We start from the raw sequence: 20,514 nt of genomic DNA on the forward strand, positions 1-20,514 counted from the left end.
ATGATTCAACACATTAACTACTGACAGGCCTTTTTATAAGGAACAATTGGAACAATCACAATTGGCAAAACTAATGCATTGAGAAATTTTTATATATTAATATTGATATACAAGATGCCAAATGGGCGCAAAAAAAAAAAAATCTCACTGAAAAACACATCCACATCACAGTCAAATGTTTACCCACCAGCAGTAGTGCATAAAACGCAACGCATTCGGGATCCACCATCATCATCATTATTAGATACATTGCCCACAGAATCTGAGCCATCCTGGAGACAGGGGACATGATATGCATGGCAACAAAAGAACACGACGACATTGACATTTTGTATGGACAAAGGATCAAAGCACAAGCAACACCTCCCATTGCCCCTTGTTATGGATTGAATTACCACCATTCTTGCATTTGCTACTCTCTCAATTGTTGGAGCAGAAGCCTCATTTTCCCTCTTCCCACGTGTTTCTTCTTCCATACTGCCCAAGTAGATGGCCCGTCGAGCCTCTTTGTAATACTTGATCAAAAGGTTGACACAGTCAGCCTGTAGAAATTTCTTAGATAATCAGAGACATGAGAAAGTGAAAGAGAGAAGAACATGTTCAAGCCGAGCAAGAAAACAGAAAATAAAGTTGACCTTGAGGATATCGTTACATCCATGTCTAAGAGAGGTTTCTGTTCGATAATCAGTGATGATTTTGACAAGGCGATCTCTTAACCTGTAAGGATCCAGTAGAACGAAAATTATGCCTTTTTGAAAGGAAAGCTAACAAAAAATATGAGGTACTAAAAAAAACTTTCAAACAGGTAGATCCATTGTTCATCCGGGTGGTATGGGAGCAGCATAGAGAGAGAGAGAGAGACAAACACACACACACACACACACACACACACACAGAGAGAGAGAGAGAGAGAGAGCTTAACCTCCCACGCAGGCAACACTTAGCAAAAATGGACAAGGAAATTTTAGAAGGGCATCAAATTCATCACACACAAGTTCAGAAGGAAAATATCAAGAAAAAAGATATCATGACAAGTTAAAACAGTTGAATATAATACACAATAATATAATTTGATGCTCACCGCGGTATCTTTAATCCATTGGGCACCATACTGACAATATACAGAGGATCAAGATTACCAACAGTGTGCTCCAACAACATCCCGACCTGAGAGTTATTGAAAACAGATTATCCACATGCACCATGCAGGTTGAGACCAGACGATAATGTAACTCTAGTGTTTAAATTAGTTTTGTTCTTTCGGTGTACCATTTCAGGCTTATGGAGACATTGCTTGATTAGCTCCTCCCATAGATCATCATCACGCTGCGTACTTATGAAATCCACAGCCTGCAAGAGTAACAATGCTTGTCATTTATCTTCAGCTAATTCGGTATTGGGAGATGCTGTTGTGAAAGAAAAGGGCTCTGCCAGAAGGGAAAATGTCTTTGGAAAATGGCTGGATGTGCATACCTCCTCTATATCTTCCAACTTATTTATGTAAACTGCAAGCGCTTGTCTGGCATTTCCCATCCTTGCAAGGATAAATGCCTGCTCTCTTACAAGATCTTTTCTAACACAAATTTCATAAGCCTGACAAGTAGCAATAAGTCATTTTATGGTTTTCCTAAAACAAATAAATTACAATTGTGCAAAGAACTAGTTGATTCTGAACCTTCTCAAGCTTATAATGATGACTGCTATGAAGAAATGGGAGTAGCATTCGTGGCTCGTATTCAGTGTAAAGCTCTACCTACAGACAAGGGAGTGAAATAATATCCGCACATTGTATCAAAAGAAAAGAACAAGATGAACACATCAAGATTTACTACATAAAAACAAATGGGTGCATAAATCGCTAGTGAATGTGATTCTACATCAGAACAATTTTTCTCATTCTACAGCATGAAGAACCAATTTATTAGGAGACACAGAATCAAGAACTGTAAGGTCGAACTCAAACGAAGAGAACCCTGACTTGGAAACTATTCTCTGGACTTTGATTAATTATCCATTAAACCATTACCACCTCAGCAAAATTAGTGGAAGCAAAAGGAGTCTATAAAGTATTCAAAAGGGAATTGCTCAAGTCAAAGATAGAAAGCCCAGACTCTTCATACATAACAAAAATCATGAAATTTTGGTTGCATCTGCCATCCTTGCATATTTTACAACAAGAGACAAGCTGGTTGTTTTCATTTTGTTTCCAGTTTTCCATTTACAGGATACATGTTTAGTAGTTGAACCGTTTTCAGTTTCTGAAGCAAATAGTAGAGTACCGTTGATGCTGGTAGAAATGGTGGCATTGGCAGCATTATGGTGACAATGGTGGTAGCAGTAACTGCAGGGTGGTTGGTGATGGTAGATCATGGGTCTAGAGGTAGTGGTCAGTAGCAATGGTGGTATTGGCACTGGCAGGTTGTTGGTGGTTTCCAGCAATGACAAATGGCTGGTAGCAATGAACAGGGTGGTGGTGATCATCGTTGCCGTAGCAGTGGTGGTAGTGGTGAAGTTGTGGCAGCAGTTTTAATTTTGCAAACAAAAAAAAATGAAAGAAAACATTTTCTGGAATATCTCGAAAATTCCAAAAATGTCCTTTAGAATAGGAAATAAAAACTGATATATCAAACATGCTTGAGCCTAGAGTTACTCGTTTCCTCTTACTGAAAAAGCAAAGAGCAATTGCATTTCCAAGCGCACTCTTAGTTTTTCTGATTCCCTGTAAAATAATATTATAAGTGACTTCTGGAAAACTTAATCGACACAGTTCATGTGGGAAACAAATACATATTTACATTAATTGTTCCATAAATCACCAAATCTTACACTCACTTGCCAACTTCTCTCATGGTTTATGCACCTAAAAGATGGATCAAAGAGAAATAATTTACTTGGCAGGTAACAAATGCTGCATTCAAAATTTTGGCCAGAAAAAAATGTATTCATGTTGCTCTAAAATAAACAATCATATAACTTTCCATATCTTCTTTCAAGAAACAATCATCAAAAAATTTTCCACCATGTCAAGCCTCAATAAGTTGTAGATATCCTAACAAGCACTTCTCCTTGACCAAAAAATCCCTCAACCATGGCCCTTTTGAGGGCAGTTGCTTAACAAGAAAAACTCGAGTCATAACAAATTCTATCACTAATATCACTCAAAACCTAGGAGTGGTAATTTGCTAGACTTTACAGCATCCCCTTGTCTGCTTTTATTGAAACCAAAACAGAAGAATCCCATATTTATTGAGCATTATAAGTTGTGGATATTAATAACAAAGGGTTATTTACCAAATAAATTCTCCCAGAAATATAACCTTGACACTTTAGTGGCCTTGTCAAACAAGCCATTTAGAATTTGGATGTTTCTCTAAAAACTATCAGACCCCCTATAATACCCAAAACAAGTTAGCAGCCAATTTTCAGGTTGGCCAGCTACCTGCTTCAGTTATAGAAAATATATTCTCAAATGCCACATAGACCCCTGATCATTTAGAATATCAAGATTGACCTCGAATTTAGCACAGGACTAAAGAACAATGAAACATGCTTTGAAGGAAGCATGTAGTATGACACATAATAGTATGTGACTAATTAGTAGAATTTTCATTCTAGCAGAAGTTGAGAGATGAACTCTTTTTGAAACTGACTTATTTGAACCTTTCTGCCTCATATTATAAATATATGACTATGCATTTTTCTATAAAGAAAATAAATGAGAAAACAGCACTAGACTTACGTGCTTCTCCAATGTAAGCAATAGTAGTTTTTGTTGATCTTAGAGATCATCAAGCATGTTCTCCCTCTATTACCAAAATACAGGTAGACGAAGGACACCTTTAAAAAGGCCATTAGTTATCAAAAATGAGCATAAGCCACATCTTAACTCATATATTTGGAAATCAGCTTAGACATTTAATTGTAAACTACAAAGGACTCCAATAAAATCAATTACACTCCTTTCCATATTTGACTTTGCAACTTTCACTGAGCATACAGTGCTTCATCCAGTGATCCAGACACTTATTTGCCATCAAATTGCCATCTTGTATTTTCTTGAACACCAGAGTAACCGTTGCACTAACGAAACAATTTTTAAATACACTAAAGACATGTTAAAAATCTCATTGACCTGTCGAGACCAATGTTCCTCATAATTCTTTAAATACACTCAGTACCTCGCTCTCTCATAGTTCTTTAAATACACACTGTACGTCACTCTTCACTAGATCACAATATACCTGAAAATTCCTTTTATGAAGTTTAAACTATAAAGGATGTCCTAAATTTCTTTTTTATTTCCCAACTCAGATAGAAAAAGATTGGATGTGCAAGATAATTATACCAGAAGGAAATTGGCGGACTGTTTTCCTTTTGAATTTTTACGAATCAGTAAAAAAGATAAAATGTGCAGAGTGGTCGCTGCTAGTTATGCAACAAAAATAATTAAGAAAAAGAAGAAATACCTGCAAATCATGGAATTCCTTCCCTCCTTCTGAGTCGATGTCAAACAGTGAATGCAGGTATAAATGCAGGAAAAATCTATTATCACACTTTTTACTGGCATGCAGCAGTTGTCCAACAACTTCAGAAGGGGTTATTATATCACGATGTTGAATCAATAGAGACACAGCTCTTTTACTGTCCAGCATCATCAGCTGGACAACCTGTAGAATGGACAAGAACAGTTAATAACTAGCAAGCATACAAGTACCAAACAAAGAACAAGAACTTTCAAGGAACAAATATCGAGCAGAACAATTTTAATTATCACACAAATGGCTATGTCATAAGGTGAATTTCCATTTTATTTCACCAATCAGTAAAAATGCCAACAACCTAAGGGTTTAACAACATCCACTATCCCTGCATGATAATGTAACAACTGAAAGGATATTGAAACTTGGAAAAAGAGTATTATAAGGATTCATGTCTCCCAAATACCTGGATTCTGCTTAAGCTTTTTTTATTAGAAAAAGTAGTACATTAACTTGACCACCCAAAATGAACAAAGCCCTAAAATTTATCATGTTATCTTGTTTTGACAGTGTCTGCAAGTCGTAATCTAACAAAAGTCCAGAATTTCTCATAGATATTTTACATAAAAATGATTATCTACAGCGGATGGCATGACATGATACCGGTGTTAGAGCTAGAACTCAAAAAACTTTTTGACGTCTTTCCTTCAGTAAACAACCATCTCAAGTATTCAGAAAATGATGAGCTCAAAACAACTGAAAACATAACAACCAAGGAATATTCCAACTATTTGAGGTTAGCCTTATGAATCCTTTTCTGCCAACTATTACAATTATTGCTCACTTCTGGTGTCACAGCAAGCTTTTCCAGTTTTTTATCACTGCGTTACCTTAGGCCTTGGCCATCTAGCCCTTCATACAAATCTAATAACTTAGTTATAATGGGGACTGGTCCCACGGTCATACCATTTTAGCACTTTTAATCAATTTGTCCTTAATTGGTGAAGCTCCAACACCAATTCCAACGCAGCCATTTCCCACCATATACTTCAAAATTTACAGCATATCCATCTAAACAATATAATGTTCATCCCTCAATCTTTCCTTACATGGAACCCTCCTATTACTCCACATTCTTAAATGTGTAGCATTGTGGACATTAATGTGATTGTATAAATTCCCTTAAGTTACTATTTGCCCTTTCTGTCCCATCTGGTGTGCCAAGAAACTCGTTGGCTGACAAAAAGGGTAACAAATCCAATGACACTAGGTAGATAGGTGCATGGGCGTGCCATCAACGTTAGAAAAGCTAGAAAGAGGATAATCGAAGAGAGGATACAAGAGCAGCATGGGTCCAGGTGCCTTGACATAGACTTTCACCACCATGACACCATTGTTTGAGGAAGACGGATTGGGATACGTTGTAGCCCTGGGCTACAGTAGGAGAAATCAAAATTAACACTACTCCTAAGATAGAATCCTGTTAGAAAGTAAAGTGCATGATAAAGAAAAGCTAAGATAATATAGAATTCATTGATATGTTGGATGTCAAAAGATCTTTTACAAAGTACAATTCCACTTATTTATACTAAGAGATAGTAAGCGCTTACTCTGATGGTTGCTACCCATGTCTGGCCTCCATGCTTGGTAGTTCTGATAATTGACGCTAGCTGTCCTCTCACTATTCCATGTCCATCGGAACATCCTAATCTCGTGCCTTCTGTCAGACCAATCAACATACTTTATCGACCCTGACTTGTTGTTAACATCTACACAACATATCTTGTCATGGCTTGTGTTAGCCATCTCTTTTTAGTCGGCATATAGCACGGTCTTTTATACTTGAAGGTATCTTTAAAACCGATTCGATCAACTCTCCTTATGCAATACTCACTCACCTTGGTCTATTCCTTTTATCGGCCATCTAGGTGACACTTTAAGCCTTAGCTCAAAATCTAAGAGCCCCATCAGGTTCCACTTTAGAGCTGCCACATGTACTGTGATCCTCGAGAGTTAGGATGTGATGCAAACAATTACCACCTCATTCATCAATCATATAAAATCTAAGAGCACTTCTGTACATTTGAACAAATCTCCTCCTATATAAGATGTCATAATCTATCTCTCTTCTTTTGTGACATAATCCAAGATATAAATCCAATCACACTATGCCTCTTGGTCATCAAATTTGACTAGAGCCTTAACTCCATTTCCATTTTCAATTTTGACTTTAGTGATTTTGGGAACTTACCCTCCAAGATTCCAAGTACATCTTCTTCCTGAAGGGCCAAACTCCTCTCGCCCTCCCCCCCAAATAACATAATTCAACCAGTTTAAACATTGAAGAAAAAATAATTTTACTTCATCTTAAAATCTAACATGACTTGTATATACAATTCTTCAAACCTAGACAGAAAAGCAAAGGCCAATTTTTCATTAGCAAGCAGTAAGGTTTGGAGTAATTAATGTTCCCCATTGTAACACTAGATCTATTTCCTTTTACAAAGTATTTCAGACAAACCAATCATTATGCTCCACTACACTTACCAATTAATACTATCTGACCTTCTAAGCTCTCTTCTCACTATAGAAAGCCTACTTTGTGAACCCATTAGTTCAACTCCTAAGGCCTAAATTTGATTATTACCTTACTCTAGTTGACACTAGAAATATTTGAAAACTATGTCCTAGTAAATGCATGCACAAAATGCATATCTTACTGATGCACTGTAGAAAATGCATATGGGTAATGTTTCAGCCCCATGCAAGAAGAAATAGAATAAAAGGGCTAGTTTTGAGACCAGAGCAGAAAGAACAAAACTAAGTCCCAACCATTTGATACCAAATGCAACATTTTGAGAGCTTTTTCGTTCCTTTAATGATTACAAAGTATCAACTCTGATTAAAACTATGTATTTGCATAAGCAAACTTGGCCTCAGAGCATAGGCTATAACACAAAAGAACATATAAATGAAATGTTACTCCAAGATATCCAGTACGGAACTGATTTCATTATGGAATCTTTCATTGGATCTAGCAGGACAAAAGGCATACCTTATCATGAATGGCATCGTGCAAGCTATGTTTCTCAACAAAGTCAAATATCTCAGGCTTCATCAGCTGGAAAAAATTGGAAAGCTATAAACAGTTATGTCAAGCTAGATAACACATGATCATGAAAGAACGCAGCATGAACTTTCAGATTCTTCCTCTATTGCACACCCTTAAAAGTGCAATTATCATATCCATGGACTGAATTACCATACTGTACAGGTAAGGTACCAGTACCAGCATGCTCTCAGCAGCCTACCATGCCGATACATGGTACCATATCTCATATTTGTTGTACCACCATACAATACTGGTAACGTACTGGTATAGAGACTTTATATATTGGTTATATCAATTTCAATACACAAAAGTATAGAATGAAACACTTACATCAGCATATAATGAAAAAGCCTTCTCATACTGAGTATCAATTATGTATAGTTCACCTAATGCCTGTTGCAAGAATAAAGGCAGAGTCACTTAGAAGTAGCCAATATAAGAACGAGATATCTACTTTAATTTAAAAATAATAAAGAAAATAACCTCTTTTAGTGAATCAGTCATGGAGGAGGTATTAAGCTGAGGTTCAATAGCTGAGATAACAGTTGATGCTGAATATAATGTAGTTGACCATGATTTAACAGTTGACAAGAGAAGCCGGTGAAACGATGGACTAGTAGCCAAAGCAACAAGGGCAACCTGCATGACACATGTAATGTAATTAAGATCAGATTTACCTAAATTGATAGTGCATAGCAATTATGGAATCATGAAATTAAGTCCCATATCCATGCGACCTGATCTACAGACCTCATAAAGTGTATCACGCAGCCGTGGATTTTCTGTAGGCATGTAAGGAACCAAAACAGGCAGCTGGCGGAGATGAGCAAAGTGGAAAACCCATCTATCAAAAAAAAAGATCTGATTACGATACAGAATTTTAAATGTATAGCATTCAAATGTAGGACTTTTTCAAACCTCTCCCAGGCTGAAGCAGATCCACGTAGTAACTTAGGACACAATGAAGCAGCTTCTGCATATTTTCTTTCAACAATTAAATGATCAAGGTATCTAGATCCCACCTGACATGTAAAGCATTATCAATAAACCTGTCACTAAATGGAGAGTGCACATGGGGTCTAATATATGAACAATGGAACTATGTTACATAAGACGGCAAGAAAGTATAAAACTTTACACTTGAACATTTGAAAGATGCCTCGAGGTGATAAAAGAGGGGGAACTACTAAATAAAGAGGGACTTGAATGAAAATTGGATGTGAAAAAATCAAGTATACACATAGCTTCTCAAAGGAGGCATTCAAAGTCGAAGGAAAAGGCTTCATAAAAAAGGATGACTGCCACAGAAAAATATCATGTTACTACAACTTGCAAGAGAACAATTTAGTTTTAGCACTTTCTTCTGAAGAACAAGTATTATGAGATGTTTACATTTTGCAATGTGATACATAGTGATTTATAGTTGAAGGTAAATATGTGCATGACATGTATGCCAACCATTGACATATACATTGATTAAAAAGGTTCTTTCAAAAATCTAGCTATTGAGTCATATCCATTGCATTAGTCTAGTTGTAGGTTTAGGCATTAAAAGGAATGATAATTCACAGTCCTTTATTTATATACATGCTTGGCTACAATTTCCAAAGATATTGATGTCATATAACAACTAATTACTTCTCTTTCATCGCAGCAAAATAGATTTGAAAAGCTAAAATAATTCGTACAACGGAATAACATTAAGTGCCTACAATTCATGCTACAATCAAATTCAAAACCGATTCACATAAAAGGTGATAAAATTTACCTAAACATAATGTGAATGCAGTTCCTTCAAATAGAAAGAAGGTATTTTCAAGCATTGGATAAATTCATTCCGGTCTTTTAGCATACGAATACATAGAAATGTCATATGATTTTGTTTGCATTTAGCTAGTCGCAACAGAATCAGAGGAAATATAAAATGATAACAAAATTGTTAATGGAGTGTACCTCATCAAGAAGCTCAGTCCGTCCTTGTCCTGCTTCAACTGCAGCTAATGCTTTTTCATGCCAACCATGTTGAAGAAGCCAAGATATATGATCTTCAGCATCTCTAATAATAATTGCACAAAATCTTTATTAACACCAAGTTTGCAGCCATGGTATGCTGTACTGGTCGGTACCGGGCGTACCGTACCAATATCGGTGGGTACCGATACCCGTATGCCAGTGTCGGTATGCCTGACATATCACATACCGTACCGTACGGACACTCGGTACGCCTATGCTAGTACGGCACCGGTACGGCGAATCTTGTTTGCAGCTTTATAAATTCATAAACAAAGCATGAACTTGTCATGATAGACAATAATTTTAAAGCAGGATAACCGGTAAAAATTATGAACACCCTAAACTCGAACATTTTGAAGTTAAAAATATGTAGCTAGAAATAACAGGTTTCTCGGTTATAATAGATAAAAACTCTCAATTGGATGACCCTGATACAATAGTTAAACTACATAACAGCTAGCAATTGAGTTTGCCATCCCTCTATTTTTCTTTTTACTTTCAGAAAATAATTCTAGATTGTGATGTAGTTTCAAGGTAAATTAAGATTTGCATGGTAACTAGATTTTTAACAATGAGGCTACTACAGAGAATCTGCGAAGAGTGATTATTGTCACTGCATTGTCAAGACAACTACTCGTAGATGCCCTTATCACTAGATAAACAAGAAGATTCATATATATTAGGGCATAGGAGGTCAACATGCAAGCCCCTCATACACTTCTACACCCTCTAGAAAATGTAAAATGCCCCTACCTAGCTGTCCATAAGCTCAAACATGTTGTCATAACCGGTTTTAGTATTTCTGTCACATCAACATGAGATTTATGAAAAGAAATCTTGACTCCACTCTTTTTGCATGATACTCCTCCAACAGCAACACAATCCTACTAAATGGCGAAACATCACATCAAACAAGTCGTATGTTTCAGAAAGTAGTTTGGGAGGAGATCGTGTTTGATGATGGGCAAGTAGAGTCATGCATACATGAGATATGATGTGGGCTGGCTTCCTATATTTTCTTGAATAACAGAAATTGTGTTCAATGAATCACGACTCTTCGTATGACCACAAGTGGCTGCAACTATATGAAGACACCTCATAATTTGTTTATCAAAAGAGTGGATCCATGCCCCAACCAAGAATCCCATCCACAAGAAACTTCCCATGAATTTTTCCTGCTTCTCTTTGCTAGCAAAGTAACCTTTATGGGACAAGGATAATTGGACTCTTGGCATATAAAGAAAACAAATTGAAAATATAATCAAGGACAGCAATCCTACCCGCTCCCCCACCTCCTCCTACACTTTTGCCGTTGTCTGACAACAACATAACCTAATAAATGGTGCTTCCAACATGTTAGGTCGTAGGTTGTCTCATCTATTTGACCAGCTTCTGCATGTGATACACATAGTAAGAAAGACCTTTAGTGCTCCTTTCTCTATGTGATACATATTCCCCAAACAAATGGACCATAATTTTATCTTCTCTTCTGCCTCTTTGCTGGAGCTCTTTGAGTGATGTTAACAGAAATTGACAATTCCACCAAATGGTGTTCTGCTATTAGCTTCTTCATTTTCCCTCCCTTACCCTTCCTCCTATAAAATAGTAAAAAAATAAGATATTGAGAAGAATTTCATCTTCAATGTCAAGTATATTCTGATAACTCATACTACAACAAGCAGTCATCTTTATATTTTCTCTGACGTGGACTTCACCTTAACTCATTATGATAAAATACTTCAACATCAATTGCTACATCAGCTGACACTTCATAATTCACTGAACTGCTTAAATGAATCCAATCTGCCAGAAACCTGCATTCCTTTTCACAAGATATTGATACAAACTGATAGGCCAACTTCCGTTTTAACAATCATAAGATCAAGGGAGTTTTGAAGTTTTTGATGTACATGTTATTTGCAATTTTTATTTACATGGGCTATATAGTCGAGTTTTATATATGTATGTCGCAATGGGATCTCAGCCTATTGGCCTGCTATTCCCCAACTGCTGAATCATTGCAGAACTGCAAATGAAGCAACATTCTTCCAAAGTTTCACTTTTGAATTCCATTTTTAGTTACAATTTTCTCATTCTGTACTTCATGACAGCCTATCTCAACACCCATTTCATCAAAAAAGTAAAATCATATTCGATGATAATATATTATCCATTATCATTTAGATGAAAGAGGTAGAAAATATTATTCAACAAAGCTAGTAATTTAATCTAATCATAGGTATGATATATGTAAGGACATGCATATATCATGTGTAGTGATACATTTTAGTGTCAAATCTGTTTTCCAACTATATAATCTAGTAAAGATTTGGATTTTTTCCCTAAAGAAAGAAACAAAGAGTTCAAGGCACTAAACTCTCAAATTCAGTAACATTTTATACAGCATAAAAGCCAAATGTCCCTGAAGTATAGGTAGTGTGTGTGTGTGTGTGTCTTACTAAATAATCACAAACCTAGGCTTTGCAACCACAACATCCTTGGGAGATACAATGTAATACAAAGGCTCATCGCCAGCAGCCCACTGGCCACCTGCATAGCTGCTTCCTACATTCAAATGCACAAGTAAATTTAAGTTAGTGCTGCTGGCAAGAACAATTAATTTTTGATGATTGAAGGCCTCATCTGTACTGAGCAATATGAGATGTTGAAAACCTGTAAAAGGGGCATGTGCAAGGGCATAATCCTTCGCCTTGTAATGCTCATAGCCATGCACAGGTAGAGCATCTGTTGTAAGTTCATCATTTTTCCATGTGACAATATGTACTTCTGGTCTCTGTCCAGTTCCCTGCATTAAAATTTTGTGCATGTTAAGGATGACAAATCTAATTGTTCTCTGCGTGAGTATTTTATAATGACTAAATACGTCTTCAATAGAAGCATAAAAAGTTAAATAAAATAAACCTTTTAGGAAGGGGTTCCTACCTCTCCAAATTCAATTTCTGAACAGTAGAGCAATAAGGAAATTTATAACTGATATGAATAAGATTTGCATGCATATATGGAAAAAGGTCTGAGGTAAGCAATGTATATATCTATGAAAGGATCTAGAGTCTATTGCTAGTGTATTTACTTGTTCTTAATTTTTATTGTGGCATCATCATAGAAATGGTCATGGGAGGTCAGATTAATTTTTTTTCATAGTTCTCTTGTAAATAATGGCTAATATTTAATTTTTTTCCCTCAGTAATTGGTATCTTGACTAGAATTGTGGGAGTTAGGTTCACAAGCACATATTGGAGCTGTATAAAAGATGAGGTAGCAAGCATCTACAACATTGTCCATACAAAATAATATATTATGAAAAATATGCAATGTACTGGGTGGTTATCTGAAACATACACATTGTCCATTGCCACATGTGACTGAGATTGTAGCAAATAACATGAGAGGCATAATTAGATTGTTACTACCACCCTAAAGGATGTTGACATCATATAGGACAAAGATGATGCAAGTGTTCAGTCAATTCAAAGTGTGACTAAGCAGGGCCTCATGAAATTTGGCATAGGGATTGAGGATATGTAAGAGACCAATGGAGAATGCAGGGCTCCCTAAAGAGCCCCACTATTTCTGGTCACCAGTCACAATAATGCCACTGATGACAATGGTGATCAATAGTGATAAGTTTCAGAGGCTGATGACAAATTCATGCCAACGGCAAGGACGTGGCAATGTTGTACATGGTAAAATTTCTTTGGAAAGGTATCCAACTACCCGAAAGGATCCTTTGGATGTTCTGAATGACATGTTCACAGATGATAAGGAAATTAATACTATCCATCACAGAGCAGGATGCCCTGTTCTAGTGATGACTAAGGTTATAATGATGATGGGACTATTAGAGATAGTGGTGGTATTATACAGTCTCAACAAGGCCTGAAAATGTCCCCAAGGAGGTTGGTTTTGGCCCTTGTATCTATCAAGGTATTCATGGTTCTTGGACCAGTTCCAGCAGTTCCAAACCTTTTTACCAAAAGCTAGAGATACATTATCAGAGATTTGGAAAAGTTAAAACAGAAAGTCCTATAACGATTTAGGAGATCCATTTGATCCAAATATGAAGACTGTTCATTGATATGGTTAGGTCCATTTGACATTTAATATTTTAAATATATTTTTTAGTTCGCATATATCCATGGTTTGCCGTATCGGTCAGTACGGGCCGGTACCGGCCGGTACATATCGGTACCGGACCCTACCGGTACGGTACAACTACATATTTTGGTACCGAACCGTACCGGCCCGTACCGATCCGTACCGGCTCGTACCGAATCGGTACCGCACCAGCTCCAAATTTTTTTTGTTTTTAGCCCCATTGGTACAGTGCTGGTTCGGCTCCATTTGGTTCGGTACCGTACCGGTACCGATGCCCACCGGTACATCGGTACCGCGTACCTTGCATATATCTAATACTTCTTCTGGCTATACTTTGTCAAAGCAATATACATAAAGAGCATACCATGCAACCTACTGAACTAATCACATCTCCTTTCATCATTCAAGTTCAATGCTTGCAGTTCACCTAGGACATTTCAAAGCTTGGATTTGAGAAGATTTCAGAAAGTACAAGAACTGGCCAGATCAAGATCAGAATGTATTTGTTTGCTACAGTTCTCAGTTTATAGCTGTTGTGCCATTTTAGTTGACAATACGGTACTCATACTCCATAGAGATCATATATGCAATTTATCATGATAAGAATGAAATCAGCTACAATTTGAAATGATGAGTCCACCAGAATCAATTGTTCTCGAATATACGAGGCTGCTGTTAGTATCTAGCTGTAATTTTGATGCAACTAGCATAACGCAAATAACAAGATTGGACCTCAGCAGGGATGCACTTTACCCAAATGAAAAAGATGCTCTCAAAACAGAGAAAGCAAGAGATCAAACATGAGGGCATAACAGAATGATAAGAATATAATAAATGTAACTCATGCCATGAAAACACTTACAATATCACATCATACATGAATCTCAATGTGCCGTCAATATAACATCATAAAGCCACAATCCGTGAAAAATAGGGCAGTATCTAGTTTAAAAACATTGAGGAAATTATAATAGTATTGTTGATAGACTTGTACTCTAGGTCTCAGGATCATTCTTTCAAGTTTGAAGGAACTCACCTGGCGTGACGAAATGGTGCTACTAAATTCTTTCTCTCCATTCTCCTCCTCATGAATGTATGCTAGAATGACTAAAGCATCACCATAGGGTGCAATACCAGATAGATAGTAGCTAGTCTGAAATGATGCCACAATATCCACATACTTTGTGGTTGATATGGTCATATTCTTTTGTATTCCATTGGCTCCACGAGGCGGATTGGTTCTAATAGCTGCAATCTTTACGCATGTTCCCCAGCCAATTACCAAGAGAGTGTCATCCTAAATAAGTTAAAGCAGTTGTCACCACAAAATACAGCAATTCTACAGATATAATTGATAGAATAGATAATAGAAAGGAGGAAAAGAACTGTTGCAAACCTTCTCAGAAATAAGCTATTCCTAGCATAAGTAATTGCTCTTACAAGCAAAGAACATAGACATCATGCAATAACATAGCAGACAAGGATTAAGAGAAGAATAGCATGTATTCTTATTGCTGCAAGCAACCATAATTTATTAAACACCCAAAAAACCCACAATTGCTGAAGTAAAGTCCTCTTTTGGAATTTGCAGTGTGAGTTCATTAATTAGAACTCCAAAAGTAATAGAAATCAGACTTTACCTAATATATTGTTTCTCAAACTTTTCTGCATGGTACTCTAACTCCCAGATACTTTAGGGGTCCTACAAGAAATACAGAACTAATTTATACCAACCTTCACATATTAGCTGAGTATTTAACATAAAGTTAGCTCTGACCCAAATTATCAATAATCAACAATTCATACCCGATGGACTATATTTCCGAAACATGATATCTAGTATGGGTTTTATTACAGGAGGAACTTATGATTACTCAAAATTCCATGTTGATTTTACCCTGTCACCTTTCAAAAAATATATATATATATCAGAACTGGTGACCAGAATTTTGCTCAGCAAATATATTATCTTGAAACTTGTAGCACCTCAATATGTTTAAAAGGGTAAAATGTTGAGCCTAATAAAACGGACAGCATCCCTCACTTTTTCATATGAAGTACTTGAACCAGACTACATCTAATGCAGAACTGAGTTGGTTCATATGACAACTTCCAACTGACCTGCCAAACTAAGTGAGGAAGTAAAAGCTCAGGTCGTGGGCTTCCTCGTGGCCTCTCAATAAATGCGATGCGTTGATTATTTGCCATGTCATAAACCTTCACCCCTGCATCATTAGCCCAAGCAATAAGACTTGTCCTCCACTTCACAGCATGTATTGGACCTTCACCGTCATGTAGAACCTAAGAAAGGAAAAAGTAAATTGCACAATAAACAAAACAGTATTGGACATTAAATTCCTAAAATTACCATATTTCTTGTATAGGAACTTTAGAAAACCAGACAAACCTGTTTGCTGAAGCCTAGCCAGTTCTTTGTATTTAAAAAAAGTTGGCCAGCTAAACCACCAGCAACAAATCTTCTAGATGATTTTCTTGAATAATCAGGGTCTAGAGCTATGGTTTTCATTGGACGATAATACTCAAATTTTAATCTTTCATCCGTAAAGAGACCATATATGACCACGGTACCATCATCTGAGCAGCTGCCAATATATTCGCCTTCCACATCAAAGCAAAGGTCATTGACAGTAGCTGCATGAGCAGCAAATTCTTTAACCTGAACAGAGAAACCAAGTAGTGGATTCAAATAAATAGCACATTACCTATTAAATGTTACAAGAAATGATAGGAAGTGCTCTAGAAGGAAGTAAGGCTACGAACAATCTGAAACCATATGCTGTGCGCTTTATTTTCAAAACTTTTCCAAAACATTTAACTCCAATTGATGTTGCTTCCATTTGTCAGGAACAAACCATTTTTATGTTTGTCGCACACCTAAATCAGTTCCAAAGCTGGAGAAAAAATCCATTACAGTATGTTTCATCTTAACACATTCACTAACTCAACCTTTTACAAATTTCTAGAGGATCTTAAAAGCTCATCATGCAACATTATTTTGATGGATTTAGCAAAAGCCCAAAAAAAAACCAATTGTTGCAGCTCCACAAAGGACAAATAAATGCTAAAAAAAAGAACAAAAATAAGGATAAAAAATTAACTTGATTATTGCTCTTGAGGCTTCAAAAGCTTATGAATTTCTCTTCCTAAAGACTAAGGGCCTCTTTGGACATCCAAAAGAACCTATCGGTCAACAATATCTTCCTCGAATGTCTCTTTGAAAATATGGCGAAAGGGGAACTCTTATTCCTATTTGCGAGCATAGTTAATCCCTTCTAAAAGACAACATATGTAATCCTAAAAAGCATGAATTAGTTCTGTTCTCAGTTGCCTCTATCTCTCTAAACCCCTTTATTTTCACTCCTCTTTCACCATATATTCAAAGCAAAATCTTTCCGTGGAGATCTCATCAAACCAATAGGATCTTCCACCATCCAAACAAGCCCTAATGCTGCAGTAACAAGCCTACCTGTATTAACAAGCCTAGGATAGGATTAGGCAGCCTAAGTTTTTGAGTCCCAAGAGGAGTCTCCTTAACTCACAAAAGGAGTTGCTTTTAGCTAGCAATGTCTATAGCTGAGTTTGCTCAGAGCACATAAAATTTCGAACATGCACAACCACGTAACCCAGCCCAAAACAATACGAAGCTAGGCCCAGAGGGTCATCTTGTTCATATCCCTATTTTTAGGTTACAATTTGTTAGGTAGATTGGTGGTGTTTGTGAAAGCAAGAGCAAAGGCAAGTAATAGAGCAAATAACAAACATTGATCTAAGTGCAAGGATGTCATCATGTCAAGCTCTTGAACCAAAATGGGGGAGGGGGTGGTAAAGGAAGCACCTAACAAGCCTTTCTATAAAACAACGACTACCATATTTATTTTTTTAACTGAGACAAGTCTTGATAAAGTAGTGGTATAAGGGGGAAACCTTCATTCAAAAAGCAGTATAAAAGTCGAAACAAGGTTCTGAAACTGGTGAGCTAGCTACCAAAAAGACTCATCAAAGTCCAATGGAATCTCACATAGGAAGACACCTATGCCAATACAGAATGCAATTCTTATTAGTATTCCCCAAAACCAACCTATGGCTAAAACTAGAATTCTATAATCCAACCCAATAGCATCATAAAGCAATCGTTAAACACTTTCTATGATCATTGTTACCGCATCTCTAAATAACCAATCCTAACCCTGTGGCTAGAAAGCCAAACAAATAGAGTACATCTACTTTCACTGGAACACTTATTCATAACTACAATATAAAGACAAAAGAAGATACATAAGAACCCCAATAAGAAAATTTTAAAAAAAATCCTGGAACAAAATTGGGAAAGAAGATATTTGCAGCAAGAGACATGTAGACTGGAGGCAAAAATGGGCTTTTACTATGAAGGTCTTTTTAATAGATCTTTAAGAGCTAGTGGCATTACATATAAGCATATTTTCGACAGGAAGGTTGCAACCAACTCAACTTTGCAATTCATGTGTTTGTGTAACTAGTTTGTTTCTATGTTTAATAAGCCATCTATACTAGGGAACATCTAAAGCTTAATGGACAAGTCTAAAATGCACAATGAGCCCTCCATCGTGGTGCTGCGATGTGTTCTAGATGTAAAATAATTATAGGCGAATCACCTTCAATGAAGATGCAAATCACCCCCACATCCTGTACCTTAATAATGCTTTGTTGGTTTGTAAAAAGCTTCATGATAACTTTGATGATACTTGTGCAATGTTCAACCTGATCCTGCTACCCTTGGTGGCCTCCATCTGATCCTAAAATCATCCCAACGCATAGAAAAAAACTGTTGCAGATACCTATTTTGTAGCCATGAAGAAAACATTCACAATTGGATATTCATCCGTATTCATCTTACTCTTACAAAAGAATTGTCAGCAGCAGAACTTCAGAAGACGTAACACCTAAGTACTAAATTGAGGTCTGGATAGGCAGCCAACAAGTTGCAAAACCTAATGTTCAAGGAAACCTCCAGCTTCATTAAAGATTTGAATTCATGCATTAATCCGCAAAGATTTCAACCATCTAAACAAATTCTGTTAGCATCAATAAATAGACTAGCATGTCCTTCTAGAAAAGAAAAGAAAAAGGTTTTTTTTTGCCACTAAAAAATCCTCACCGCGACTCGAACAGCTTCATGATCGAGCGCTTCATAAAATTCTACGTTTCTTGAAAAAAGATCTCGTGGTTATGAAACAAGATTCTAAGCGGATCCAGATGATCAGAATTCGAATTTTGATCACTAACAAACTTCTTTAGCTAATTTCTCAGGCTTGGGTTTGTAACCAAGAATTCTTCCAATTCTTCCAATCAAAATCATCAATAACACCCCAAGAAAAGGGGAATTTTAAAAGGAGAGAGAGAGAGAGAGAGAGAGAGAGAGAGAGAGAGAGAGAGAGAGAGAGAGAGAGAGACCTGATTGCCCTGGAAATCAAGGATGTGGACGGTGCCATCATGGGTTCCAAGCGCTATCATCCGCTCCGCGATGGCGATGGAGGACGCTGCATCGGTCGAGAGGAGAGACGGCACGCTGCCTCCTAATCTCTGGTACTTGAGCCTCGGCTCCTCCTCCTCCTCCTCTTCTTCTTCCCCGTCCTCCTCTTCTTCCTCCTCCTCCTCGTCTTCCTCTCTCTCGTCGTCGCCATCGACGCCGTTCTCCAAAGGCTGGTCGGAGGCCATGATCGCCGGCGAGATCTGGCTGGCGCCGATTCGAGTGGCGGCCCAGTCCTCCTTTCCCCCTCTTTTGGATTTTAGCTCTTCAATTCTCATAAAGGGGCGAACACGGCTCGTTCGTCGTTTCAAACGTACGCTGATTCTTTTCGCACGGGCAGTCGCCGAGCTGATGGACTCTGCCTCTTTAAATAACACGACAAGTAGAGGGATCGAAGCCAGAAAAGCCCTTCTCGCCCCGTCTCTGTTCTCTCTGGATGTCCGTTTCCTTCAGTTAAGATGATGATTTGGTTTCTGGTGCTCTCGCGGAATTTTCTTGCTAAGCCGGTGGAAAGGCAGAGTTTCTGATCAGACTCAACTAGGCCCACTGGATTTTATTTTAAAATTATATTTAAAACAAAAAGAAAAACTCGCTAGCTCGGGTGAGGTCCTATCGACCAAGGGACCAGATTTATTTTAAAATATATGAAAAAATAAAATATAAAAATATATTTAAAAAATATATAAGTATTAACAATTTGTCTAATTAAATATTATATTTATAGGTCATATGGATTTATATCTTACACTACTTTTTACGTACAGCACAAATATAAATGATGATGAATCATCTTTTTTATAATAAAATACAAAAAATTATATATGATGTAGAAAATATATAGAACTAACTAATATACTTTAATTTTGTTAAATAATAATATTTTGAAAAAAATCTAAAAAGAACAAAATGTAGTACATTTCTTTGTTTATTTCCTATCAAAGCATTCAAAATTGTTTGAATTAACTTCACATATGGTGTATAAGCATAACGTATCATCAATATATACCAGCTACAAAGCATGCCTCTGAGTAGGCCTGTTAGCGAGCTGAGCTGTTCGGGCTCGGCTTAGTAAAAGTTCGGCTCGAGCTTGGCTCGTTAGTCAAATGAGCCCAAGCCCCAACTGAAGCCCGTTTAAATCCAAACTCGAACCCGAGCCGCTCAAGCCCTTATATTTGCGCTGAAAATGATGGCGGTTGATTATAATAAAGAATATAGGTATTTATCAATTACACTATTTTTTTATTAAAATTTTCAAAACTTTTAGAAAA

The 20,514-nt window shown here is 36.9% G+C and overlaps 1 protein-coding gene across 1 annotated transcript; it reads right to left on the reverse strand.

Moving 5' to 3' along the window:
• Window positions 1-61: 61 nt before the first annotated feature.
• Window positions 62-19,665, reverse strand: LOC103723745 (vacuolar protein sorting-associated protein 41 homolog). Its single transcript, XM_039115404.1, has 19 exons — window positions 19,171-19,665; window positions 16,127-16,396; window positions 15,841-16,020; window positions 14,756-15,016; window positions 12,277-12,409; window positions 12,078-12,168; window positions 9,544-9,646; window positions 8,509-8,612; window positions 8,341-8,434; window positions 8,074-8,229; window positions 7,921-7,983; window positions 7,534-7,599; window positions 4,467-4,667; window positions 1,676-1,753; window positions 1,474-1,593; window positions 1,270-1,350; window positions 1,082-1,167; window positions 636-717; window positions 62-542 (listed from the first exon to the last, which is right to left on the reverse strand). Exons 1-19 carry the CDS (start codon window positions 19,522-19,524, stop codon window positions 180-182), a joined length of 2,886 nt encoding a protein of 961 aa, XP_038971332.1. The 5' UTR covers window positions 19,525-19,665; the 3' UTR covers window positions 62-179.
• Window positions 19,666-20,514: the final 849 nt, after the last annotated feature.

Source organism: Phoenix dactylifera, chromosome 18 (assembly GCF_009389715.1).
Source record: "Phoenix dactylifera cultivar Barhee BC4 chromosome 18, palm_55x_up_171113_PBpolish2nd_filt_p, whole genome shotgun sequence".
Taxonomy (NCBI): Eukaryota; Viridiplantae; Streptophyta; class Magnoliopsida; order Arecales; family Arecaceae; genus Phoenix; species Phoenix dactylifera.

Excerpts from the sequence above, each read along its gene's own strand:
- LOC103723745 (XM_039115404.1), bottom strand. The coding sequence starts at position 19,524 with ATGAGAATTGAAGAGCTAAAATCCAAAAGAGGGGGAAAGGAGGACTGG. Across the intron at positions 8,230-8,340 it reads TGCGTGATACACTTTATGAG|GTTGCCCTTGTTGCTTTGGC; the intron begins GTCTGTAGATCA and ends TGTGTCATGCAG. Across the intron at positions 1,168-1,269 it reads GTCTCCATAAGCCTGAAATG|GTCGGGATGTTGTTGGAGCA; the intron begins GTACACCGAAAG and ends AATAACTCTCAG.